Below are 23,698 nucleotides of genomic sequence, written 5' to 3'. Positions count from 1 at the left end.
TAGCATGTTAGCGATGATCATCCCCGTCCACAATACAAGGAAAGACAAACTCCAAAGAAAAAGGGGAAAAAAAAGATTGTAGAGGCGTATAGGCCAGGGGAGAGAGAGAGAGATCATAGGGTGACGCAGAGAGAGAGAGAGAGAGAGAGGGGGAGAGAGGGGGGTGAACATGGGGTTGTGCTTTGGTTGCTTCGACGGGGGCAACAAGCGTATGACCAAGGAGGAAGAAAGATTGGCCTCTGAAGAAGCCCGTGCTAGAGCTGCTGAAGCCGCCCAGAAAAAGTAACATTGCATTCTTCTTTCATGGATTCTCACCTCTTATATATATCATGCTTGTCAAAATTGATCCATCTGCAACCTTCTCTTCCTTCAATATATATCTTACGTTAATATCTCCATATTGCTACGTAAAGCTTTCATGGTCTATATATACATTCCATGCGTGTGACGTACATTATGTACATGCATGCATGCATGTTTTGACGTGATTGTGGAAGTCCATATATACGTTCATAGATGCATGCATGTTCTGATATGTATGTACGTTATTGCATGATTATAGAAAGTTGTTGAGATTGGGTGAGCCGTGGAAAAAGGGGAAATGATGTTCTTACAATGGTTTTTTCGGGGGGTGATGAGATACAGGTAGAGGGAGACTAACTTTTAGGTGTTGATTGTCATTGCAATATTGCAGGCAAGAGCATGATGAAGAGGCAAAGCAACCAGAAACGGAAAAGGAAGCTGAAAACTCCAACGACGACCATGGCGAACCGTTTGTAAAGGTTTAGGGATACAAGGGGGTCACTTGATTTTCGGCAAGTATTAACTCACACTCTGCTAAATCACCATTCATACAAATTCTAGGGAAATTTCGTGAATTTTGATCAAGAATTTTTTCACTTTTTATTCTATAAAAAATATTTCCCTTGATATATGCTTCTTTGTTGCCTTTGCTGTTTGGTTAACAATCTGTTCCTAAATTCATTAAATTGCATTGATAATATGTTTTTACTTTTCATCTGTTGATGCAGTGGCAGAAGGATTGAGGTTAGGCCAACTGTTTATTACATATGTAAGGTGAATGGTCAATCTGATAAAATTTAGCTCTAAGTTGCCCCTTTTGATTAAGACTTTTCTGTTTCCTGTAAACAAGATTTGCATAAACAAAGTTTAATGTAAATGCAGCACATTTCACTGAGTCAAAAAAGCTACAATATAACAATTATTAAGCCAATAAATTTTGTATTGGGTAGCCAAGTTATACATGTCACATGAAAATAAGTTTTTAAAATGCAAAGGGGGACGTGACAAAATATTTTGTTTTCTTAAATAAATTTGGTTATAGATTCAGTTAGTTCGTGGCAATGAAGAAAAATCCTTTTTACAGAAAATCCTAGCCGACTTACTTACGAATCAACCCAACCCAGTTGAATTGGGTTATTCTCACTGCCTTTCTACATTGGGCAGATTAGGACAATTCCTAAGTTATTATTATGTATGTTACAGATTGAATTGTCAGTTAACAGTAGAAATTTAAACCTTCTTCTTTGAAAAATGAAAATATCTTCTGCGAATTTACAATGTAGAAATCATTTGCCTCATTGGTTTTCCCTTTCTTGTTTTGCAGATAGGTCCAGTCAAATCCTCTGCACTGCCAGCTTTCCTTGTTCCGGAGATGTACAAACGGTCTTTACTACAACTGTACCATCGGTCAAATTTGTTGTTTTTCAGATCCAGAAACATTCTGTTTGTTTGCTAAAAATTCGTGATGTAAAAGCAAACAAGGATAAGTTGAGAATGTAGTTTGGTGTTTTTATTCCATTTGTAAAACTCGACTATCCTTTCTCAAAAATTGAACACATCAACCAATTTATGCCTTCTTTTTCTCTCTTGTTCTATTTTGGTAAGTAAGAACATGAACTTTATTTTTTTATGGTTCCAGCCTGGGTGAAATACGTGCTACATACTGTCAATAATATTTTTAGCTACGGAGAATGACATAGAAACTAAAAGTCATCAGATTATTTTAAAAGTGAAGGATCATAAAACATAATACTCTCAGAGCAAACAAAAATTACTCGCACGTCCCAGACTTGCGTGTCTATTAAGTTGTACAAAAAAAAAAAATCGTCTTTGAGCATCTCATCATGCAGTCAACCATGTGGGTTAGCAAGTGGATGACCTTGCAATGAATCATCCTGGCAAATGGTTGGACTAACTTGGTTATTTAAATGTAGAAGAACATCTCACTTCCTAATTCTTGGTGTTTATTTTCTACGAGAATAGAAGAAAGCAAATCTTTATTGAAAATGTTGGTTGGTATCTTGAAATTAATAACGAGATGTTAGATTGATGATTGATGTCGAAGTTGTCACCTTGAATCTGTCATTTAGGGAAATGCGATTGCCTTATGACATACATTAGGTTTTTTTTTTCTTTTCAGGATTCACAGTTCACACCTTCAACAATCCATTGTTTTACTATTTTTGTCCACCATTAATTCTACTTGCGAAACAATGACAACTTGATTAGAACAGAATGTAGAAAATTTATAGAAAATTAGCTATATTTAGCTATACATATGGAAAAATCTACAATAAAGCAATGGTAATCATGGAATGAGTAATTTAATCATTTAGTTCCTGCTTGCATATTTTCTATCATGCCCAGGGTCAAGCTCGCTTTCCCTCGACAAAAAACAGTAGGGGTGTTTTCCCAAAGTCTCAATTACTTAAATTTTTGCACTGGAGCAGAAAGCTTCAGTTCATAAGCAGCTTGAAAGAACTCTGCGGCTTGCTGTAACGAACCTTCCTTTTTTGAAACCAATCCAAGGTTGAACCAAGCATCATGGTTTGTAGGTTCTAATCTCAAAGCATTCATTAAAAAATTCTTTGCAATTGAAAGTGATTGCATACCAAATTTCATCAACAATTCAGCAGTTGAAATGATACTGGGAATGTGATCTGGTTCTATTGACAATGATATTGAAAAGGAAACCAATGCTTCTTTGTATAATGATTGAGCTTCAAGTAACATCCCTGCAATTGCGCACAGCCATGGAATTGCATATAAGTTTACCACGAGCATAAACACTCAATGTAGAAACTAGAAATTAGTAGTTAGTTTAATCCTAAAAATTTGCAGACAGGTTCCTTACCTGTAATATGCCAACTTTTTGGAGAAAAAAATTCTATCAACTGTGCCTTGTCCACACAAGCTTTTGCATCAAGCAAGGAACCAACATCCGTATAAATGGTCGCCAAATCCTGCCAAGATTCCATTTCCAACTTCCTTTCTGTTAATGCCTGATAAGAGGGATGAAAAAGTTAGAAGGGGAATTATTCTCAAGATTTTAGAGATGAAACTAATCATTACTCTACAAATAATTTAAAAAAACAATTGCCCCTGATCATCAGTTCCCATTCATCAATTCAGCATAGGATAATCTTTGCTCATCCAAAATAAAAATTTTAACATGATTTTAGGAAATGAGGTTGGAGGTGTTTCTTTTAACAAATGTAACAAAACCTTATTAGGTTAAACTACTGTAGGTGTAACCATCTTTTTTCTTAGCAGCTTTAAGTAGACAAGTTGCTTCTTTTCAATCAACTTTAACATCATTCTATACAAGGGATGCTATAGAGTTACTACACACCTCATGTTTGAATGCTTGTTGCTGATCGATGTTGTTGCAATCTTGAAGCCAAAGCTCTTTTTTTGCTTGAATTAGTGTTAGCAAGATCCTATATGTCTCTACTGCTTGCTTGGGTTGCTGCTGAGCAATTTGAAGTACTGCTTTCAATCTTAGAAGTTCAAGTTGATCTATCCCCGCAGCCTCATCTAAAGCAAAATCAACTATAGTTTCAGCATCCTTAAATCGCTGCTGTGCAGATACTATGAGTGCTAACAGCTGCCAACCTCTTGTACTGCCACCAGTCATATATGAGTGCATCATTATGTTGTTGTAAGCTGCATCCAGATTCCTTTGAATTGCATTTTCTAGTCCAAGGCTGAATATCACTTCCAGGTCATCATTTCCATTTTCAGCAGCACAGTTTAGAGAGTCCAAAGACTCTCTTTGAAATCTACTTCTCTCAGAATCCAGTACAGAAATTATAGCAGCAGCCCCATAGCAGATGCCAAGAAATTTGTGGCCTTGACCCAAAAAATGCTTATTTTGGTGCTTAGCTAGATCAATAACTTCACGTGAAAAGTTAATGCCTTCATGAGCATGGCGAGGATCTTGGGAACAGAGTTTTGCTCCAAACAAAAATGAAGGAAGATGGGATCTATGCTTTGCCTCAGAGCTGCCACAAGCCTTTCTTAAAAGGCTCAATGCTACCTCATTATGTCCTGCAGCACTATAACACAGAGCAAGAAAGTACCACTTCTCAACTCGACTATAGATACCTGGAAGGATCTGCTCTACATGATCTGCCAATAACTCAAACATCCCAGTGACTGAAAGTGCAAAAGCAAGATGATCCATTATTTCAGCATCCCAGTCTATTTCCCGAATTGTCATCTTGCTCATGAGTATTAAAAGCAAAAGTATTGCTTCTTCAACACTACTCTTGGGTGTTGTCTTACCGCACACCTGCAACTGAGAGGGTAGGCTTACTTCAACACCACCATATAGCAGTATTGTAGCTAAATCTTTTTGTACAATAGCCAACCTACGTGGCTCCAAATTCCATGGCTTTACCAGAGCACGACGATATGCAATGACAGCTTCATCCAGAAACCCTGCCTTGATCCAAAGGCTTGTAAGCAACTCCAATGCCTTATGAAACATCTCTTGCAACTTACAATCTTCACCAATACCCTCAGGCATTCCATCAGGAAGGGCAGATTCAACTGTATCTAGAATTATTCTGCACTCTTTTGCAGCCACTGGCAAATAAGAAAGCACTAAATTCATCAGAATCGGCACCCGAAACCTCTCACTAGAATCAACACAATTCAGTTAAATTCAAATAGAGTAACGTTCAAGATCTCACTTGTAAAATTAAATTGCAGAATTTAACATTCAAGCACATAAAAGTCCTCTAAAAGGGTAATATAACATTAGTTACCAACCAATGCATTGCCCAAGTTCCTCCAATGATCTTGCTTTGAGTAAAATTGCCTCAAGAAGCAGGCTAACCGAATGCAATGACATCACATTCAAAACCACGATATCTGCCTTGGAACGCGGTTTCCTTTGCTTTGTTCTTTCAGCAATAGCCTTGACCATTCTCGGGGTTAAACCCTTGATGTCTATACCTTGAAACACTTGAAGTGCAGCTTCATAGTTCCCTCTCTGGAATTCAAGCCTGCCCAACAAAGCCCTAGCCTCCTGAAATTCATTCAATACACACATGACATTTCAATACTGAACTCCAGTTTTAATATGCAGTTATATTAAATGCCTTGAAAGGAAAACTATATAGCTTACAATGGTCCTGTTCTCGGGCAAAATTGTCCCCTAGAAGCCAAATACACAAAAAAAAAAAAAAAAAAAAAAAAAAAAAAAAAAGTACCTCATAGTTTAAGGAAAGAGCTTCTTTGAGAGTGGATTCAGCTTCTTGTACTTGAGTTTCATCGAATTTAGGATCCCATTCCTCGTTTCTGGAAGAGAGGCCACCGGCGAGGAAATCCCTGGCGGCGAGGGACTCCGGCGACTGCGGCGGGTCTTCGAATTTGAATTGGTCCCCGGAACAAGCGCACAACATCTTCTCCGTTCAACAACAATGACTCCTCAGCGCACAGCTTTTAAGAAAGACGTTTCCGTTAGTTTTGAACTGAAAGGAAGAGTGCAGTTGCAGTGTGAATTAATAAAGGTATTGTTAACGAACAAGGGTATGTATGCCATGGTGTTGTCATATTTTACAGTTACCCATGGAGACATGAGAGCTTTGAACTCACCACCGTTACATAAATGGTAGTATCAAGGACTGAACGTCTTCTAAGTATCTTAACTTCTCTCTAATTAAGTTAATTCTACTGATTATAGAATAATATTCTATCTAATAATTTCTATTAAATATAATTAATTACAATAATTAAAATAATTAATATTAAAATATTTATTATTAAAATTAAATAAAATTATAATAGTTAAATTATTATATCTCGTTAAAATTGATATTAATTAAATTTTAATATTACTAATTAATAAAATAATTATTTTAAATTTAAGTTAAATTTAAATTTAAATAATTTTATAAATTAATTAATCTTTTTAAATATCTCAAAATATTCAACATAATTTTTCAAAATGTATTACTAAAGTGAAATTATTTTGAAACAATTTTTCACTTTTTAAGTAATCAATATAGAGTATCGCTAGTCGATCCATCAACACTCTTATCACGTCATTTATTTTTTAAAAATAATTTTTCACTTAAAAATGACTCTAGTTAATACATGTGGCGTCGATGTATACGAAGGCAATAGCAATACATGCTCAATTACAATTGGCACATATATTTCTTCTTCTTTTTTTTCTTGTTATTATCGCAGTGGCCTATTATGAGAAAACATATTTTTGTGTCATAGTGGCCTGAGTGACACTATTATTATTTTTTTTAACATGGTTCGCAAGGGAGTACTTTGAAGCATATTATTTATGTTTAGTGCCATTATTTACACTTGCGAACACCATTTTAATTTTTAATTTTTTACTTTTTTATTTTATTTAATTAATCAATTAAAACAAAATTGCTTTAATTAAATAAATAAAATTATAAAAAGGTAAAAATTTTAAAAATAGAAAAGGTGTTTGCAAGTGGGAATAACGAAGTTGTCACAGTCGCAAAACATAAATAAGTACTCCTGATGAACTATGTTGAAAAAATAATAAATAATAATAATTTTATGTCCATTGCAAAAATAATAATAATAATAATAATAAATTAAAATTTTATACCGTTGTATCGCTACTTGCAGCAGTGATATATGCATCGGTGCCACGTGTCTTAGATGAAGCCATTTTTAGGTGAATTTTTTTTATAAAAAAAATGACATGATAAGGTTGTTGTTAGCTTGACTAGCAAGTAAGAAATTATTTCAAAATAATTTCACTTTAATAATATTTTTGAAGACTACCCTTGTATGATAAAAAGCCTTAGATTGAGCCACATGGCAAAGCGAAGCCTAATTGACGAATATATTAGATATGCACATATTAAAGAAATAAAATGAAATCAAAATGTCAAAATTAAATACTTTTCAAAATTAATAATGCAATAATTAAAATAAGATTTATTTGAATTTTGGATCCTATTTAATTATTAATTTGTAATTCTGTTCTCGCTAATTTTAATTGCACAAATTTGGTTTCCTAGTTTAAAAAAAAAAAAATTGCAACTTTGTTTCAACCATCAAATTTTCATACTTGTAATACATCCATACATAATCTTCCATATATTGTTATACCGCATGCATTCGATTGTATTTTTTATTTATTTATAAAAATTGACTTCAATACTGAATAGATTTACGACCGTCACACACATTATTTAACCAATCAAACTAGACCCCTTATACATATCTAATAATATGATAACATAAAATATCACTCAATTCTCAATTTTTACGTGAGTAGCTTTATTCTGAATTTAAACTATCAATAATGTAGATCTAAATGATATGATGAATTAAAATTACAAATCTTTTAATATTAGCAACCAAAATTACAGAAAAATCATGTGAATACTAAAATGTACAATTTATATTTTATTTTAATTATTACATTGAGTATTTTTCAAAAAAAAAATATTAATCATATACAAAATATGGAAAGAGTTTAATAATTTTCCTTGGAAAAAAATAGCAGTATTCATGTAAATAATTATAAGATTTTGGTTTCATTTAATTCCTTAATCTGTGTGTACCTTTATGATTCTAGTCATTTTGTTTCTACGTTGTTTCTTCTACCATTTTCTTCTAATATTTTAATTTCTTGATTTTTTTTTGCATTTTATTTGCTTTACATTTAAATTTTGTTACAATTTACTTTCCTTTGGTTTTTGTAGGCTTTTATTTAGTTGCATATTTTTCTCTTTTTTTATTATTTCAAAATATTTGAATTTTTCTACAAGTGTACTATTTTCATATTATACTTTGAACACTTTGAATTTTCTACAGATCTTTGAAGATTCATTCAATTACTTTTAAGTATCGAATTTCTTTTTTAATTTCATTTTTTATATTCAATTTGGATTCTTTCATTTACATTCATGCATTTAATTTTTATCTACATTTAAATACATTGTGTCTTTAATTTTTATCATCTTTTTCTTACATTTCATCCTTTTTGAAACAATTAAATACTGATCCGAAACACTCATAAAATTTAAATTTGTACCAAAAACTTCATAATGATTGACATAAATGAAATGAGATTTGGTATGAATTGTATTTTCATAACGTAGGTTCGACATTCCTTTTAACTATTAAAATTTTTGCTAAAAATTTATTTTAGTCCCTTATAATAATTGTTTGTTTTAATTTAGTCCCACTTTTATTTTCGGTTTCAATTTGGTCCCAAACTAATTAATTGGTTTCAATTAGGTCCCTAATAAATTAATTGGTTTCAATGTGGGACTTTCGTTCAAATTTCTTTAACGGTGTTAACTGTTGGCCACGTGGATGTCACATAGATGCATAGGTGGATGCCACGTGGATGACACGTGGATGCCAATTTTTTTGAAAATACCTAGAACCAGAACGACCCGTTCTAAAACCAGAACGGACCGTTCTAGATGCACTCTTGGTGTGTTAATTTTACCACAAAATAAAAAATAATTAAACAATAAAATAAAATATAAAATATTAATATATTTATTATATTAGATATAACAACATAATTAAAATTTAATTAATAATATATATTTTATAAAATTATTAATATTTTATATATAAAAAAAAATGAAAAAAAATTTAGTGGGGGCAAATGCCCTCACTATGATTAACTTAGATTTGTCCCCGCATATGATTTTGTGGTGAAATGTTAGTCCGGTGTATTCTCTTCCTTTACTTCAGGTTCTACCTCTTCAAGAACAGGTTGTTGTTGGGGTACATCGTTAATGACTTCAAGGAAAAATATCATGTCATTTCATCCTTTACTGGTTTCAATTAGGTCCCTAATAAATTAATTGGTTTCAATATGGGACTTCCGTCTAAATTTCTTTAACGGTGTTAACTGTTGGTCACGTGAATGCCACGTAGATGACATGTGGATGCCAATTTTTGGAAAATACCTGGAACCAGAACGGGTTGTTTTAAAAAAATTTGTCATCCACGTGGCATCCACCTATGCATCTACGTGGCATCCATGTGGCGAACAGTTAACTCCGTTTAAATAATTTGGACAGATGTCCCACATTGAAACCAATTAATTTATTAGGGACCAAATTGAAACCAATTAATTAGTTTGAGACTAAATTGAAACCAAAAATAAAAGTGAAACTAAATTGAAACAAACAATTATTGTAAGGGATCAAAATAAATTTTTAACCTAAAATTTTATTTCAATAGAGACACCTACTCAAAAAAAATCCTTTAACACCAAAGGTATAATTTCTTTGGTAGTTTTCTATAAACAGTCTTCAATTTGACAAATAAAGACTCAAGTCATATTGAATACTATTACACTTTGCCTAATCATAAAATAGACAACAATAATAGATTTCAAAATTTTCAACTTATCATTAAGTCCTTTTTTAATAATTTAGGAATGTGATCCCCTATCTATTATTTTTATTCATTAAAAAAATGTACCGAAAATCTTCCAAGTTTTATTAATAAATTGTGGAAGAATATAAATGAGGCTACATTTAATACAAGGAAAAACTAAAAGTCAGAATGAGTGGAGGAGGTAAAGTGGATAAATGGTATTAGTGGGAAACACTATCATGTTGGTTCCAATCATCTATGGATTGCCTTCCTATGTTTAAGTGATTGAATATCTTAATTGTTGTAGAGGGTGTTGCTTGACTTTGAGCTAACATGTATTTCCACACAATATTTGTGTTGTAAATGAGAATAGTCACATATTTGTTTCCTATAATAGGTCACCTAGCTATGTTTTTTTTTTTTTTTTTTTTTCTGTAAGGCAAAAGGAACAAGTGAGCGTCCATTACAGGCTTGCAATTTGAATAATAATTAAAAAATAATAATAATAAAAAAAAGCTAATGGATGATGTATTGATGTTTATAGGTGCTTGAAATGCAACGACGTTAATGTAGGAGATATATACAAGAGTGGTCTAATTTGTTTTACAGTTACGAGGAATATACTCTTGTATTTATTATGTTTCTTTTTCTTACATGCTGCATCACTTGTGCTTGGGTTAGTGTATCAATACAAAAATTAACTTGTTAAAAAGAGTTATATTGATAATAACTTTGAAATCGTAAAAAAAAAACTCAAATTTATCATAATTTCAATTCACAACAAAAATCAAATATTTTCTGTACAAAATTAAGTTCATATAAATGTTTAAAATCACAAAGTTAAAATTATTATTAAATTTAACTTTAGCCATTTGAACGCTTAAATTTACTCACTAATTAAGGCCTTTATCAAATTTATTGGATTAAGACTTTAACTTGAATTTATGTCATTCAATTGAAAGTTAAACATTGTTAGTTTCATGAGAAAAAAAAACAATTAATTACTTAATTCTAAAAGTTTCATTAAAATATTTTTATTACAACAATCAAAAGTGGTCAGTTATCTTTTTGACATCTAAATAAATTAAATTTCATAGAGTTCAAAAGAAAATTCTACCATCAACAATTACATTAATAAGTTTATTTTGCATCATTGAATTTTTTAAAATTTAAAACTAAGAATGTAGAAAATTCTAACATCAACAATTACGTACATTAATAAGTTTATTTTTTGAAATTTAAAACTGAGAATGTAGAAAATATTAACATTATATTATATATTAAACAACAGTTGAATATCGTGTCTAAATAAAGGAATAAAACGCATTAAAAATATCCTTATTATCCATGACGATAATTCATTTCATTAGATAAAAATAAACTAAACACACAACACTTTAAAAAATGTGAACAAAATTCTATAAATAAATTATTTAATGAACATAGCCTTTATGTACACAGTTTATTAATAACAAAACATTCATCGATATGCTTAACGACCTTGGTTATTAACTGTCTTTGTTGGTTTTTTTTTTCTTTTGTCAAATAAAGGGAATAAAACAAGGGGGGTAACAAGGGGAGATTAGCTTGATAAGAAATAGGGAAAATTGTAGTGAATTCTTTTGATATATTTTTAAGTGATATATATATATATTATATATATATATATATATATATATATATATATATATATATATATATATATATATATATATAACTTATTATATAAAATAATATCATTTGCATTTTTATCTAGGATAGTGTTTACGGTGGAATATGTTTTATGAGTTCTTGTTATTTAGACTAGCACACAATGTGTTTCAATTTATGTACTTCACTGTGTTATTGCGGTATTGAGAACAAAAAGTAGAGTAAGAAGTCTCAGTAATTACTTGTTTCGAAATGTTCTTCTATTAATACTAACAAGCAATGTTCATGCACGCAAATAATAATGTGAACAGAATGGACAATACATATATTAGCAATGCAAATCATAGTTCATTTCGTACAATGATCAAATTACGTTACACATGAGAACATATTGATCCAAGTATATGAATACACTACGTAATTAAACAAAGAACAAGAAGACTATTCTACCTACTCCTAAAAAGAGAAAAGAAAAGTGGCCGAGAGTCAGTCATACCCAAAAACGATATTGTGCACGAAAGCCATATGTGTGTAGGCAGAGAGTGCTTCAGAGTTCAATTATAGTATGAGTTTTTCGACCCCCGTAAAGGTCCGTAATCCTTGTATTTATAGAGCAATCAAGAGCGGTTAATTCTGTGCATGTACGCTTTTAACTCATAACCGCTATCCACTATATTTGCTACGTGGTCTTGAATTATAACTTCCTTTAACCGCTCTTCCCACGCTCCTTGTTTCTTTGATTGATTTTTTGGTAACCGTTTTGGCTTAACCTCCATGTTCTGAGAGTCTCAACTATTCTCGAGCAACACTTGCTTTTTCGAGTCCCATAATTTCGAGTGCTCCCACGTCCCACGTGAGATTAGTCACAAGTATTCAGCATGTGTTGATTTTACTTCTCGGGCAGCGCTATCAATCTTTTCGAGTCACATGATTTTCGAGTATGCCTAACAGATAGTCTTGATGTGGATTTTCTTTTGGTGAGATTTTTAATTATTCTCTACTTGGTGATATGATTCTTTCCATGGGAGTACTTACAAAAAGAACTTTGATGCTTAAGTTAGTATCTCGTATTCTTGGTGTTCTTTTAAAATTTATAAAATGTGTACCTCTTTATTTGAGATTGGGTTATCTTTTTTTTTTTTTTTGCGGATAATCAGTCTATTAGGATCTTGGTGATCATTGCCATTTTAATCTTATCTTTTATTGACTAGATCTTTATCATTAATGGATCGATGTGGCAATGCCGATATCGATATTATGTCATTTGAACATCATTTTTGTGTTTCTTGTCCTTCGTTGAGTTTGTTATCTCGACCAGGTTGATACAATTTATGCACTATTAAGTGATAAATTATTAATATAAGTATTAATAGTTAAATTAAATTTGATCTCTTACTTAATTTTAACTATCAACTTATATCTTAAAAATATCATACTATTGTGATTTAAAAAATATATCAACTTTCATAAATAATTTCAAAGAACAGACTAAAAAATTATTATTTTCAAAATCAAAAAATAATGAAAATTTTCATAAATAAAGATAAAATCTCGTACATAATTCAAAAACGAATGATAGACACACATATGATTGACAAAATATAAAATTGACTTTTTTTCTCTCACTTTAACCAATGACTTTATTCCAAGGGAAGTAAGTGATTTTTAAAAATTAGAGAAGGGTTTATGATTTACGATTCATGGTTCAAAATTTAGTGTTTAGGGTTCAAAGAAGGTGAGTGTTGTTAGATATTTCACATCGTTTAAAACACAAGATCATAATAAATAGTGTATATAAATGGAAAATAATCTTCATCTTATAAGCTAATTTTATAATGTTGAGTTAGGCTCTAATCTATATTCTAAGATGATGTCAGAGTCTATCTTAATGATTATTATTGTTGGACTTATCAACATACTTGCTATCAGACCATTATCAGACCACTTGCAGATATCTAGTTCTACAAACTTAATGTTTGAGATGTTTATTAGAGGTGTCAAATCAGGTCATACTTAATGGGTCAACTTGACTCACCATGGGTCTTGATCATGTTAGGAAAAAAAAGGTAATTAATTCTGGCTAAATTTTAACTCAACTCACTTAACCCATGAGCCAAACAATTTAAGCCTAAATGAGTGAGGTTGAATCAATGATAAATTTACCACTAGGGTTAGCCTAGTGGTTGGGTAGGGAGAGGTTGGGGTAGTTAGAAGCATAAGGACCTAGGTTCAATCCTCGTTGCGATATCTTTAGCAAAAAAGAATCAATGATAAACTTGATTTATTGATAGAAAAATTATAACTATTTATTTTATTTATTAAAAATAAGACACATGTAATTAATGTTTTTTATTTTTTAATTACTTTTTATTTTAAAAATTTAGTGAACCAATTTCACTGCAATAGAAGTCAAATTAAAATTTTCTAAATCACCAAAAAAATATTTTTGAATTAGATTAACTTGTATAAATCACTAATGCATGGTGAGCCTCATGTAAATGGATTTGGCTCATTTTGATGTCTATTATCTAATCTTATCATAATAATTTCATGTTAAATATCTTATATTATTTAAAAAATAATATTATAATAATATATATAAGTCAATAATAATTTTTATCTTATAAATTAATTTTATAAAATTAAATTCCACTATTACTCAAATTCTAATAAGCAAAATTTTGTAAGATTCTCCAACTTAGGGAGACCCATCGGTAAACACGCTAAAGATTCACGAGTTAACAAACCAATGTGGCAATTTGCAGAGGTTATCTTCTCTCTATATATGATCGGCATTCCAATTGTGACTCAAGTTGGAGTCAATATCAATAATTATGATGGGTATGGAACTAGATTACATGGAGTAATATATATATATATATTGATACAAATTTTGTTTTAAAATATATATTATTAAAACATACTATTTTCTGTGACCAAAATAATTCGTATTTTCATTTTTTTTTCTTTTAAATTTTATAATTAGAGTGGAATGTATCCCTTAACAAGAATCCAAAATTTAATTGGTAAAGTAAAAGCCGTGGCATGGCAGGGATAATAAAGAATTTAGATTGCAGATTGCAGATTGCAGTGCATGAGAGGGTAGAAGTAGAATCTAGCGGAGGTGAAAAGCAAGAGGTGGATTGGGCCGAAAGGTAGAGTCCAGGTGAGTTGGGTGAACATATTAGTTTTGGAAAAAGGAAGAGAAAATAGCAAGTGTTGGAGGCGAAGAGAGTGAGGAATTGGGAATTGGGAATTGGCATCAATCATCAATCATCAATCATCAATCATCAATCATCAATCAAAGAATAAAGATGCTCCGAACATGCATAGGCATAGGCATGTGTGGAAGCAGATGAGAGACAGGGAGGCTGGGAAAGTGCGTCCACATTCCTTCGCGAACAGGATAAAATCGAATCGCATTTCGCAGCTCCAATTGTCGAATCACAAGGACATCGTGTCCCCTCACAAAGGCGCCATCAACTCCCTTCAGGTACTCTCCTCCTCCTTTCTCCAATTCAATTCCCCTTAGCTCGCATTCCAATTTCACCGTGAAATCAGATTGATTCGACAGAGGGAAGATATTTGCTCTCCGCCGCCTCCGATGCCTCCGTAGCCGTCTACGACGTTCAACGACCCACCGCCATATCAAAACACACCTCCTTATTCGTCCTTGACAAGCACCACCACCAAGGTCACAAATATGCCGTCTCCTCAGCTATATGGTATCCCATTGACACCGGCTTGTTCGTCACTGGCTCATACGATCATCACATCAATGTTTGGGACACCAATACCACCCAGGTCTTTCTCTATACTATCACTCTTCAATTTTATTATAATAATAATTACTTAAAACTACCTTATGCACTTATGTCTAACAAAATAATCTTAAGACAATTGGATTGTGCCTGCAGGTAGTGGTGAATTTCAAGATGCCTGGAAAGGTGCATAGGACTGCAATGTCCAATTTGTCAACGTCTCACATGCTTATTGCTGCTGGCACTGAGGATGTCCAAGTTCGTCTTTGTGATATTGCTTCCGGGGCTTTTGCTCACACTTTGTCCGGACACCGTGGTATGTCAAGGCTTTATTCCGTTTGCTTTCTTTAATTGCGTCTCTCATGTGTTCATTCAGTTAGGTTAGGCTAGTTTAGTAGATCATGGTTACTTACTGGGATGTGTACCTATATCATGTTTATTCTCATTTACCACTCACATATTTGAATGCTTCTGTATTTCTGTCTGCCAAATGATTGCGCATAAGATCTAATGTTATGCAAATTACCAGAAAGTGAGACTCCTCTGGTTATTAATAAAAGGGTTTTGTGTCACATGTTTTCTTTAATGACAGATGGAGTAATGACTGTTGAATGGTCTAATTCAAGTGAATGGGTCTTGGTTACTGGGGGATGTGACGGTGCAATACGTTTTTGGGACATCAGGCGTGCTGGTTGTTTCCTAGTTTTAGATCAATCTCGGACTCAGCTTGGAAGACGGCCTCCTGTACTGAAACGTTCTATGATAACTAAGGTTCTCTTTTTCTTTAAGTGTAGCATATTCCTTGTCTACAGATAGTGAGTCTAAATAGCCATAATTGCAAGTTATGACTGCTTTAATCGAGTAGCTGAAATAGCACCTGGTGTTATTATGTGAGTTTTATGCTTGTTATTATCCCAAAACCTTGTCACTTGCAGGACTCAAGTACAAAGTTGCGTGCGGCACAAAAGAAACACGCTATTGGAAGTGGTAGCAGACAACTACCAATTGGCAGAGTTCCATCCAAGGGACCAATGAAGCAGAGGTTACATCCAGGAATGTTATCTACTCAGGATCGTGCAACTGCTCATTATGGTGCTGTGACAGGGTTAAAAGCGACAGGGGATGGCATGTATCTACTTAGTGCAGGTTTTCTTTTCATTAGTTATTTTATTATAGAATTACAAGAAATACCCGTGCAATAATCATTTTATATGACTCCATATTAAAGTTGTTGCTTGCTCTGTATAATTTGTCAAAATATAGTTCGCATCTTAATTCTTTCTCTCTCTAATTGTTGTGCTGTTGTATCACAGGGTCTGATTCAAGATTGAGGTTGTGGGATGTTCAATCTGGCTGTGACACACTTGTTAACTTTGAAACAGTGCGCCTGCAAACAAACAAACCCCTTCAATTTGCCACCACTCAAGATGCAACCCTTGTTTTTGTTCCATGCATGAGATCTGTGAAAGTATGTCATTAGTTTATATATTTTAACTTTAAATTAGGTGTATAAATGCAAATCTGGAACACTGATCTTTCTTTTGAATTATTCAGGCATTTGACATGTGGTCTGGGAACATGAACTCAATATTACGTGGCCACTATGAATGTGTGAACTCTTGCTGGTTTAATCAACAAGATCAGGTATGTTCAAGAGGTGGTGGTTCATTTTCAAACTTCCGGTGTTGGTAGGGAAATATATCATTTGTTCATTATTCATAATCCTGCACACATCTAAACTTCTATCATTAAATCATACGAAATATGGTTGGCCTTGCTCCCCCAACCCACACACACACATACACATTTTATCATCTAAATTTACTCAGGAAAAAAAGAGAGATACAGATAGAGAGGGTGTTAATTATATATGTAATCACCAGTCCTTTCCCTTCATTGATAAAAGGAGTATTTAGGAAGAAAAGAGACAATTAAAATATGACAAATTTTGATCGTGTTTGAAGATGAAACTAAATCAAGGTTAAAGATGAAAAGAAAGCCATTTATATCCATATAAATCAACTAGAAGCCAACTGACAATCACAAGATGAAGCAGGGAGTCATCCCTGTACGGCTGTACCCATCCCCCCACCTGATTACACTGAAAATATTCATTACTGATTCTTTGAAAGCCATGGCTTGTCCAGACTGTAGTCAGTTTTCTGTTGGCAAGAATTGCGTGACCCCTATAGGAAAATATTTATTAATTTTTTTATAATTTATACTAATCTCTTTATTTCAGGATAAAATAATAAACCCGTGAATCAGCAGTGGTCTCTTATACTAAATGCAATACGTCTTCGTAGAACTTAGAACCCAAGTCCCAAACTCCATGTACTTTTTAATGATTTTCTTTATTGTCTCAGGAACTGTACACTGGTGGAAATGATAGACAAATTCTTGTCTGGTCACCTGCGAGATCAATCGCTGATGAAATGGTGCACACTTTGAATCAATCTTGTTGAGATTATCATGTATATGTGTCAAGTGAGAACCTTCCATTTTGTTGGTTGTCTGACTTCATTGTGATAAACTGCAGGATGAAGGACCAGCTGAGGATCAGGATAACTGGAGTAGCTGAGTCTTGCCTCCATTTTTGTCACAACTTTCCCTTTCTTGTCTTCTTCCGCCACATCTGATGTTTGTGGGATTTGTAAATGTATGTTTGTTCTGGTTTTGGAGCATATGTGAAACGTTTTAAGGCACAAAACTGTATACTAGTAGCCCCATTGTTTTTTTGTAGAATAGAACTTTTTTCCCCATCTTTTAACTTGGTGTAAATTTTAAATTGACTCCTTGTTGTATGTTACAGCATAAACACATTTTTCATAATGCTCTGCTTATAAAATGTTGTGTATATATGTGCGGACTCAAATGACATTGTTGATAGTAACCTTTATACTGTGGCAGCTTAGATCTTGGTAACTTTATTAGGAAAAAAAATATCCATTGATCCCATAAAAAAATACATGACAAAAATCAGTAAGCATATGATTACTATAGTTTAATATATATCTTAATAGTTTTATGCAGATAAATTTTTATTGGACGTAATCTTTAAATATTTCCACACTGAAACTGAGTGGTAACTGTTCTATCTTACTAAGGAACATTGCTGTTTGTTATCAATAACCAGTTGACCGTGCACAGTTTTATTAACATTGGGCTTGACAAAGACGATTTACCATTGAATAGAAGAGATGAGAGTGGATTTGCAGGTAATTGAAAAAAATATAGTTATTAGGAGACAGTGATTTAAATGAATTTAAAGGTAAATGAAAGTGGATCTCACCAAAAAAAAAAAAAAACTTCACAACATAAGGTGATTTGTATAAAAATCAGAAAATAGCAAAATACGTTGTTTAATCATCACTCATCACTCATTTTTCATTTTTATTTGTAGAAGATACTTATCATATTCGATAAAATAAAAACAAATACACATCACAGATACTTTTCAGAATGTATTTTTTTTTTAAATTGCAGCAACTAATTTATTCACGAGAGTAATTTGATTTTTTTCACCTTGAAGTTCAGAATTAAAAAATTTAACGTATTTTATGAATTAGATATATGTGCTTTTTTTATTTAAATAATACCAACAAAATTATTGTCCACTATACTACTTCCACCTAATTGAGAATTTCTATTCTTAAAATCAAACCTTCCTTTTATTTATATATAATAAACATAAAATATAACATATGGAGATGAATAGTTTTATTTTTTTTGAAAGTGATACGATGGACAATTTACCTTTAACATATAAAATATAAAATAAATAATTATAATTTATGCTTAAAGTTATTATTTTATTTGTAAATATAACAAAATCAGACATTATCTATAATACACATTGTCGCTCATCAAAAAATAATAGAACTTAAAAAAAATACACATTGTCGAGATCTCTATCTAATTTGACATAATTTTAGTTTATTCCCTTATCAATATTTGACACAAAAATATATTAAATACACTATTTATAATACTAACCAATAAATTTTATATATGGTCTCGTGCATTGCATGGGTACTAAATCTAGTATATATACATACTTGAATATGTAACCAATTTTATATTTATTTATTTATTTTAAATAAAGAATTTAAAATATAATTAGAATAATAATAATAATTATAATAAATAAGTAAGTAAAAATTGATAACTTATTTTTATATAAATATTTAACTACATAACATACAATTTTAAAATATTAATTTCTTTCTATTTCTTTCTTAATTTGACTTTAATAATTATCTACAAATTACTCTTTCTTTTTTATTTATTTCTCATCAAATCCATTCTCAATTATTCGATTATTCCCTTTCATTTCCTTCGATTTCTTGCTCAAGCAAAACCAAAGTGTGCTAGCATGGCGAAAAAAAAAATAAAGGGCCCTCCAACAACTAATTAATAATTAATGTTGTCTTTTGCTGTTATGATGACACCTTTATTCAAGGACACGAATGAATTGTTAGAAAACTACCGTTCCTAGCTTATTGTAAAATTAAGTATTATTTAAACCCCTAGACTTCCCAAACTGGTTGGGATAATGGGATTGTTGGCCCGTTTGGATATTATAGAAACTTTAATTGATTGTTAATAATAGTCAATTTATCAAATTTCAATACATTCTCCCTGAGAGAATGAAAGAATACAAACTCACCTAATTCGCAGGTGAACGATTGGTATGAAGATTTTACAATAATTTGCAATTGTTGATAATTTGCCTAGATGAATCTTAGTATTTCCTTCATGGATATTAGACAATAACCTATATTACAAATTAAGTGCAAAGTTTTCAATTTTATTACAGAAGAGATCGTAGCCTGTGAATATTCATGAGAATCACTGATACAATAGGTTAACAACAATAACAATGCATATCAAAACAAACAAACAATTTCACAGTTTACAAATTGTCTAATCAAAATAAATCATGTAACAAATTGTTTCACCAATACTTTGTGACACATAATGATATCTTTGAAGTCAAGAAAAACATGATCAAGAAACTGAGACTTAACTGAAAGTGTCATTCTTGCAAAGCCAAAGGTCTTTGTCCAAGTATCTATTGCTTCCTGTGCAGAAGGCAAAACAATCTCCTCTACTCCCAAGAGAGTCAACTGCTTCTCAATCTCATTCATCATGATGCCACACATTCCCTGTCTCCTAAACTGCATCCTAGTAGCCACAAAAGGAATTTCTGCAACCCTCTTGCCAAAAACCCTTATTGTTGCAACAGAAATCACTTCCTCATTCTTCTCCAATACTACAGTATAGAAACCATGACAGTTCAAACGATTGAGCTCCGAACCTCTGCTGAAAACAACATCTTCTATCATATCTGTCCCAAAGAAAGCATCAATAACTCGGTCAAATGACTCATGCAATACACTGAGAGCCAGACTTAGCTTCCTTTCATTTTGACTCAAACTTCCATCCTCGTCCCAAGAAAGTTCAGATTCTCCACATCTACCACTTTTAGCAGACTTCAACAATGTCCATGTTAGATTATTGGCACCGATTGGAATCCTTTTCCCCATTAACTTCTGAAGACCGATAAATATCTTCCCACAAGTTTCACTGCAGAACCAACCATCCGTATGAGTAAAGCTTTGTTCTTTTAAGCAGCCAATGTGGTGTTTTCGCTCACATTGAAAACAAACTAAAACACTACTATCACCACAATCCTTGGCATACCTAAATTGTTTGCATATTTTGCAAGAACACGCGGGACAAAACCAATCTCCATCAGGAACGTGGTCTAACCCTAAACAACTAAGATGGAAAGAAGAAGGGCAGCCATCACATAACACTATGTCACCACCAAAACGACAAACGAAACAAATATTTTCATTTTGAAACTGGCACTGACGGTGATCCCTTTCTTCTTCTAAACAACCCACCTCCTTTTTCTGTGAACTCGAGGCTTCCTTTTGGATATCCAACAACGATCTTCCATCTAACAAGAAAATGCTAGCAGATGGTTTATGCTTGTAACACCTAGCATGAGCCTCAAAGCGAGTAGGAGAGAACAACTCACCACAGCAATCACAAACAATGCCCTCACGACATAGCTTCCCTTTCTTCACCACGTTATTTGCACCACGGCATAAAACCGCGGAATGCAAAGGCACCACGTTGCTATCAATTAACCAAGGGATAAGTGTTCCATGATTGTGTTGTGAAGATTCTGAACTTTGTGGCAAAGCACCGCCTCGCATCATCGATCTTAAACTCTTACCTCTTCCACATGCAAGATTAGAGGCTTCTGCTAACTCCTCCTCAGCTTTCTCGTCACCATCCAATGACTCATCATCATCATCATCATCAGTATCAGCCTTATGCCTTTTCTTTAACCCCCTTGACAGCACCTTCCTTTTCTTGGATTTTCTTGGTTTCTTTATCTTCTTATCTGGTGCAGAAGACAAAGAGTGTTGCTGATGAACAAAAGTGTTTTCTTGAAGGTTGCACCCTCCCTCCTGTATGCAACCTTGGCATGCCCTTGTTAGAGAGATGTAATTCTTACCGGTGATGGGTGATGTATAACGCAGTTCCCACCTTCCTTGCTTATTGACATACCAAAATTTCCAACCCAGAAAAACAAGATGCTTCTTGGCTTTGAGGGACAAGTCCCTGCTTAAGGCGCATTGGCGCTTGTAATCTGGCAGCGATGTGAGCCTATACCATTCATGCACAGCTTCAGGACAGTGTTCGGCTTCAATGTTGATATCAGGAGGCCTAGAAAAAGCCATCACAACAAACAAAACACTCTTTGCTGACAGGTTACATCACGAGCATTCTATTAGGGCTTACCACCTAGTGTAGTAGACTAGGTATACTAGGTATTTTAAAACGTTAATATTTTCGGGGGGATTCAGAGGCATCAAAATTTTTCTTATTAAGCGATTTGAATTCCATAACCCTTCCACTGATATATTAGGTTTTCAATGAATTTGGAATTAATTTGATTGATTGGCGTTCAATATATCGATATCTTCACAGTAACTATCTTATTTTATGGAATATATGTTAATTTCCATTTTTATATCACTTAAATGTGTTAATTTGGCGGTCAAGATATCCATTATTTATTTATATTATTTAATTTAATTTTATCATTTTCTTTTTAAAGTGTTAAATTTAGTATTCTAATTTTTTTAAAGTGTAATATTTAAATAATAGAAAAATAAAAAATGTATTTTTTAAAAATCTATATTTTTATCTATTTTAATTTATATAATATAATAATCTATTTATTAAATTGTAAGAAATAATCTATTTATAAAATGAGTTACTTCTAATTTTAATTCTTGTAAAAAAAAATTATTTTTCATCACTCTAAAATTAAAATTATTATTTTTTATATTTATTAACTAATTTTATATTTATCATATAAATCATTCATAGTAACACTCACAATTGTATTTGATAGTATGTTAATATATGAAATCTTTAATATTTTTTATAAATTTTTTAAATAAATATTATTTATTTACTTTAAAATAAACATTAAGAATCACAAATACAGACTTTTTGTTTTAGGAATCTAGAAAAATATTTTATAGCGATTAAAACTAAAATTTACTCATTTTTAGGATAAAAAAAAGTGAAAAACTAATTCCAAATTTTAAAGGGATAAAAAAACATAGAAAGTTTTTAATCAAGTAAATAAAATTATATATATATATATATATATATATATATATATATATATATATATATTTTTAACAATCTGAAACTTTTTTTTAATTCCAAAGGGCGATTGATTTTTTTATTAATAAAAATATATGATTAAACTAATTAAATAATTATAATTAATATATTCTGAATTAAAATATAAATAAGACAATTATGATCTATATATAATATTTAAATTGAATACTTTAATTTGAATCAACTAACTGATCACAACTAAAATTAAGATTGAAGATTCTTTCTATTTTTGTTTCATCAAAGTTTTTTTTAAATAAAAATAAATTATTATACTATTTTATAATATTTAGTGACATCGATAAACTTTGTGTTTTCATATATTTTATTTAAATAAAAAATAAAATATAAAATAAATGATAAATAATCAAAAGTATAAAATTAAATAAGTAATTATTTATTGTTACAAAGTAAGACTCATAGTTACTTTGTGATAAAAGGATACCAACGTGTAAATACTAAATTTTAAGTTAATATCATTTTTTGAGATGAAGAAATGGAATAATTAAAAGATATGACTATAATATTATTAGTAAAATTGACTATTGCAAATTACAACTCTATAACCCTTTTATATATTTATAAATTAAGATAATTATAATAATAATTATTATATTTTAATAGTATATATTAATCGATATATATTTACAAAAATATAATTTTTGCCTAAATTCCACACAAAAAATTATATTATTTTTAATTCATAAGATATATATACTATAGTAACTAAGATTACTACAATTACAATGAATATATATTTTCATCAAATCAATCAATTTAATAGATAAATTTGCATATATTTTAATTTTATATAATATAACAATCTATTTGTTGAATACTATGAAATAATTTACTAAAAATAGTATGAAATAAAATTTATAATTATGATAATCGAGTATAAGTGAGTA

At 31.4% G+C, this 23,698-nt stretch overlaps 3 protein-coding genes and 1 long non-coding RNA gene across 7 annotated transcripts; 2 read left to right on the top strand and 2 right to left on the bottom strand.

The window, feature by feature from the left end:
• On the top strand, nucleotides 1-1,886 carry LOC109795881 (uncharacterized). The gene is made up of 4 exons (XR_014434851.1): nucleotides 1-282; nucleotides 695-815; nucleotides 1,032-1,077; nucleotides 1,628-1,886. It is a non-coding gene; the product is annotated as an uncharacterized LOC109795881 (long non-coding RNA).
• Nucleotides 1,887-2,528: 642 nt separating this feature from the next.
• On the bottom strand, nucleotides 2,529-5,932 carry LOC109796763 (protein NPGR1). The gene is made up of 5 exons (XM_020356544.3): nucleotides 5,523-5,932; nucleotides 5,080-5,338; nucleotides 3,656-4,893; nucleotides 3,158-3,305; nucleotides 2,529-3,038 (listed from the first exon to the last, which is right to left on the bottom strand). The coding sequence occupies exons 1-5, from the start codon at nucleotides 5,712-5,714 to the stop codon at nucleotides 2,728-2,730; spliced, it is 2,148 nt and encodes a 715-aa protein (XP_020212133.1). The 5' UTR covers nucleotides 5,715-5,932; the 3' UTR covers nucleotides 2,529-2,727.
• Nucleotides 5,933-14,315: 8,383 nt separating this feature from the next.
• Nucleotides 14,316-17,946, top strand: ATCSA-1 (Transducin/WD40 repeat-like superfamily protein). Of its 4 annotated transcripts, none has more exons than XM_029270933.2 (9): nucleotides 14,316-14,803; nucleotides 14,872-15,114; nucleotides 15,207-15,387; nucleotides 15,664-15,842; nucleotides 16,007-16,217; nucleotides 16,385-16,539; nucleotides 16,626-16,715; nucleotides 17,438-17,509; nucleotides 17,611-17,946. In XM_029270933.2, the coding sequence occupies exons 1-9, from the start codon at nucleotides 14,636-14,638 to the stop codon at nucleotides 17,650-17,652; spliced, it is 1,341 nt and encodes a 446-aa protein (XP_029126766.1). In that variant the 5' UTR covers nucleotides 14,316-14,635; the 3' UTR covers nucleotides 17,653-17,946. The 4 variants fall into 4 exon arrangements, with proteins under 4 accessions (XP_029126766.1, XP_020213771.1, XP_020213773.1 ...); XM_020358182.3 differs by having other exon boundaries at nucleotides 14,319-14,803; nucleotides 15,228-15,387; XM_020358184.3 differs by having other exon boundaries at nucleotides 14,668-14,803; nucleotides 14,885-15,114; nucleotides 15,228-15,387.
• A 2,065-nt stretch (nucleotides 17,947-20,011) lies between these two features.
• Nucleotides 20,012-21,832, bottom strand: LOC109796322 (increased DNA methylation 1). The gene has a single exon (XM_020356005.1). It carries the CDS (start codon nucleotides 21,830-21,832, stop codon nucleotides 20,012-20,014), a length of 1,821 nt encoding a protein of 606 aa, XP_020211594.1.
• Nucleotides 21,833-23,698: the final 1,866 nt, after the last annotated feature.

The sequence above is a fragment of the Cajanus cajan genome, chromosome 6, assembly GCF_000230855.2.
Source record: "Cajanus cajan strain Asha chromosome 6, NIPB_CcT2T_4, whole genome shotgun sequence".
In the NCBI taxonomy this organism is placed as follows: domain Eukaryota; kingdom Viridiplantae; phylum Streptophyta; class Magnoliopsida; order Fabales; family Fabaceae; genus Cajanus; species Cajanus cajan.
The sequence above is the reverse complement of the archived record's forward strand: the minus strand, read 5'-3'. Positions and strand labels throughout refer to the sequence as shown.